General features: G+C 42.6%; 1 protein-coding gene across 1 annotated transcript; it reads right to left on the minus strand.

Moving 5' to 3' along the window:
- Positions 1-631: 631 nt before the first annotated feature.
- On the minus strand, positions 632-2963 carry LOC124023549 (forkhead box protein B1-like). Its single transcript, XM_046337928.1, has one exon. The coding sequence runs from the start codon at positions 2199-2201 to the stop codon at positions 1248-1250; it is 954 nt and encodes a 317-aa protein (XP_046193884.1). The 5' UTR covers positions 2202-2963; the 3' UTR covers positions 632-1247.
- Positions 2964-4419: the final 1456 nt, after the last annotated feature.

Below are 4419 nucleotides of genomic sequence, written 5' to 3' on the forward strand. Positions count from 1 at the left end.
TATAATCATTTAAACTACTATAATCTAGAATGCTACAACACCAACAATCATATTTACTAAAGCATTATATATTTTTTTAAAGTGTGTGTGTGTGTGTGTGTGTGTGTGTGTGTGTGTGTGTGTGTGTGTGTGTGTGTGTGTGTGTGTGTGTGTGTGTGTGTGTGTGTTAAATAACCTGTTTAAATAAATTAAAAACACACCGCAATGTAACATAATGTTTACGCAGTTTTTTTTTAATGGGAAAATATTCTTGATGACCAATAATTTATTGCAGACACATGGCACACTTGGAGAAGCACGCATGCTCGCAGCAAATACAACACAACGTTTTGAAATAGCATGCGTTTTTACAAATATACTGCTTTTTTTTTATACATCCGGGTCACCACAGTTTATTTTTTTGTTTGTTTTAAATTAAAATGGTCCACAGAACAACTACAGATAGATCTGTATAAACTACAGATAATCTAAAACATTTAACAAAAAAAAGTGCAGTTTACACATTTCAACTTATTCTTCCATCAATTCAAATATATTTGAATGTTTTGAATGCAGACAACCAGACACCAAAGTAAACCATAAATATCTGTTTTCAAGTTTTGTTATTTGAAAATGTCACCTCTGTGATTGTTCTCTTTCTTCTTTTTTTTTATTCTCCTAAAAACTAGATTTGGCTGTTTGGTATAGCAAATGCAATGCGCATTTAAGGGAGCTGTAACTAAAATGTCACGTTAAATTTAATTTACAAAAAGTTGATTTAATTTATTTATTTTTCTTGGACTTTTTATCTTGACGAAAATGCAAAACAAAAAAAAGAATATGCTGACAACATTCTCTAATGTAATAACGAATTGTTTTACCAGTTTTAGATTAATTGAAATTTAATATTTATTGGAAACTTGGCAATAAAATGTAAGCAAGAATATAGATACGGATAACGACAGTGCTTTTTGAAAATAATCTCAGAATTGGATTATTCTTAAATGACCCTAAACAGGTAACAAAACGATGTAGCCTATATGCGCGTCATAGAAAGACAAGGGTCACTGCCACAACAAGTCTCAAGTAAAACATCTAAGTACATCGATAAACCACAAAACGCAAATATCTTGCCTCATGATTGTAGAGCATATTTTAGTTGGTTGGTCATGAATTGATCAAACAATAAAATACCGCTTTGGAAAAGTTGATAAGCATCTCTTTTCTTTTTCAGAAGTGTTTAATAAGTCCCATCCGCAAACGTCATGTCAGTGCACCGACACCACAGACTGCATGGCCGAAGAGGCCGGGTTTATGAGCGTTTCGCTCGGCGTGGCAGGGCTGCTTTGGCTGGTAGCTGTCTGAGGAGACGTGGGGCTGAGAGACTGGGGAGAGTTCGCTAAGAAAGCTGGAATATGTGTTGGCAGAGCCGAGAGCCCTGGCATCGAAGTAGGGGTGGGCTTGATTGGCACGGGGATGGCAGGTAGACTCTGCGCGCCATAGCAAATAGACTTGAGGGGCATTCCGTAGGCCGAATAATCACTGGCCATGGAGATGGGAGCTACCGTGTCCATGACGCTGGAGCTGTACATATGAGGCCAGGCCGTGGTGAGCTGGTTGTGCAGCGGGTAGCCAGCAGACATAGACTGCATGGTGGAGAAGGCCAGTCCGCCTGGCATTTTATACTCTCTGGCGATTATGTTCTCGATTGCGAACGGGTGTTTGAAAGTGGACGGTTGGTGAGAGACTCCTATGTTGTAACCGGACATTTGCGGGAGATGTGTGCCGGAAGCAGCCAGAGCGCTCAGTCGGAGTTTGGCTTGTTGTTGGAGATAGTGGGCAGCGTCCGACGGTTTGCTTTGCGCCAGATGCTCGGACGCCATCATCATCAACTTGAAGCGTTTACGACGCCGCAAGAAACTTCCGTTCTCGAACATGTCCCCGCAGCTGGGATGGAGAGCCCAGAAACTCCCTTTACCCGGCTGGTCCGGCCGCCTGGGGATTTTAATAAAACAGTCGTTGAAAGAGAGGTTGTGTCGTAAGGAGTTCTGCCACCGCTGGGTGTTCTCTCTGTAGTAAGGGAACCTGTCCATGATGAACTTGTAGATCTCGCTGAGCGGGAGCATCTTCTCCGGGCAGGACTGGATAGCCATGGCGGTCAGGGAGATGTAGGAATAGGGAGGTTTCTGGTCGCTATACGTGTTTCTCCCCGGACGAGGCATTCTGATGGACTTTCTGTCAAAATACTATGCTGAATGGCGCGTCAGACTACAGTTCTTCCAGTTTTTCTCGGACAAACAGGATAAATAGAACGTTGTCCTACACTCCTTGAAGTATCACTCTGGGACGGGTTGTTCAAAACAACTGTTCAAAACAACATTACGAACGCGTAAAACTCCATACATTCGCCGCATAGATAGTCTTTATAACGCAAAGTACAAAAAGAAAACTGCAATATCCCCGCGCTTAAAAGTTACTGAAAGTTCCCCAAGATGCATGAAATTCAGCAACGCAACTCACTGTCTGTTTCCTCCGTGGACTGTTCACTCAGCGCTTATGGGCTGTGGGTCTTGAAAACAGCCGTCCTATGAAAACAGTCTCGTTCTCTCCCTTCAGATGGCCTATATGATGCGCTATCTTTAGTTAAGCAAGCAGCAATAAGCTTCTCCTTCCCCCCCCACACACACACACCACGACTCTCTGAATGGTTCCCGGTATGTTGTGGCCCTTGTTGTGATGAGCAGAGCTAAGTAGCTGCTATTTCCATGTCCTTCCCGGAACCGTGTGATAGTTTAATGTGATGACAGGAGAAAAGACCCCCGTAGAGCCGCTTCATTAATGTGCCACTTCTTCGCTATCACATGACAATCGCCTTGGGTGGAGAGGAGGAGGGGGGGGCTACTCGCTCCGAGGAGAAAGCAAAGGCATAATCTGGATTCATTTACACCTATTTACATGGACACCTTGAGCCAATAGAAATGATTTCCATTTGAAGACAGAGCGAAGGGGTGAAAAGGCACAGCGACCCACCGGATTTGAAGTGTGAGGGAGGGTGATGAAAGCCCGGTTACGCCGTGTGAAGGTATGCAGATAACCTTTTGTGCACCGAGCAAGGGGTGCTTAGTCAACTATTTGCGTTTACAAATAGAGCTACTAAGCAATTTGATGTTTGGCATGTTTGGCCCCGTCGCTTCTTGGCGCAGTCTCTCTATTTGTTCTGTATAGTCCGTTGTAAGTTTTTTTTTTCGTGTTGAATGACGTGTCATTGATTACATTTTAGTTTGAGCTGTTTATAGGGGACAGTGTGATTTGAACTGATATCGAAGCGACAATTTGTGTGTACCAATCTGTGATCTATAGTCATCTGACTGGTGACTAACAGTTTGTTTACTCTGTCATATTAACTAACGTCTTTACATGACGGTTAACTGTTAATTGCCCTTTGGAATAATATACAATTATTTCCTGAATGTATTTGTTGAAGTTGTAATCAATTACTCAATACAGTCCCTTTGAATACCGGTACTTTTGTCTGACTTGGATTTTTCCCTCTTTGAGTGTGTGTGTGTGTGTGTGTGTGTGTGTGTGTGTGTGCGTGCGTGCTTGCGTGCGTGTGCGTGCGTGCGTGCGTGTGTGTGCGTGCGTGCGTGCGTGCGTGCGTGTGTGTGTGTGTGTGTGTGTGTGTGTGTGTGTGTGTGTGTGTGTGTGTGTGTGTGTGTGTGTGTGTGTGTGTGTGTGTGTGTGTGTGTGTGTGTGTGTGTGTGTGTGTGTGTATTCAGCGTCCGAGATCATGCTCCGCAGTCGATAATATATATATAAATCTCTTCGAACTAGTTATTGGGGGAATATGATGAGTGTGTTATAGTGCACGTCATAGGTAATCCCCAAAAAGACACAATTAATAAACGTTTGACTTGAAATGTACACTTGAATATGTGGCTGTTCCACTGGATGTCATAAGGTGAATGCACCAATTTGTAAGTCGCTCTGGATAAGAGCGTCTGCTAAATGACTTAAATGTAAATGTAATGAATATATGTGGAGACATATATATGATGACGCAATGTTTAGAATGTGTTTATTTAATTAGTTTCGAATAGCCTACAAAAGGTATAATGGCCTAATTCCAATATGTTAGTGTTTACCAGACGACTCTCACAAAGCTGTGACAAGCAAACGTACAAACAAAAATACACTTTCTACGCGGATGAACAGGTTTAAATTAAGCCCGTCATTGAAATGTAAAACTCGGGTGGTTACGAGACTTACGACAATGCTATAGAAACTGTATAAAATACCAATAAGTCAATTATGTGAGTGTGAACCTAATGGGGGACGTATTCAGATCAATGGACATTCTTCTCTCTGTGTGAGCGCACCCTCCGAGCCAAGCCACCTTCCCTTTCTGCCTGGCCACATCCCAAAGAGAAGGACCACACA

Source organism: Oncorhynchus gorbuscha, unplaced genomic scaffold (assembly GCF_021184085.1).
Source record: "Oncorhynchus gorbuscha isolate QuinsamMale2020 ecotype Even-year unplaced genomic scaffold, OgorEven_v1.0 Un_scaffold_1625, whole genome shotgun sequence".
Taxonomy (NCBI): domain Eukaryota; kingdom Metazoa; phylum Chordata; class Actinopteri; order Salmoniformes; family Salmonidae; genus Oncorhynchus; species Oncorhynchus gorbuscha.

Coding starts and splice junctions, on each gene's coding strand:
- LOC124023549 (XM_046337928.1), bottom strand. CDS start 2,201: ATGCCTCGTCCGGGGAGAAACACGTATAGCGACCAGAAACCTCCCTAT.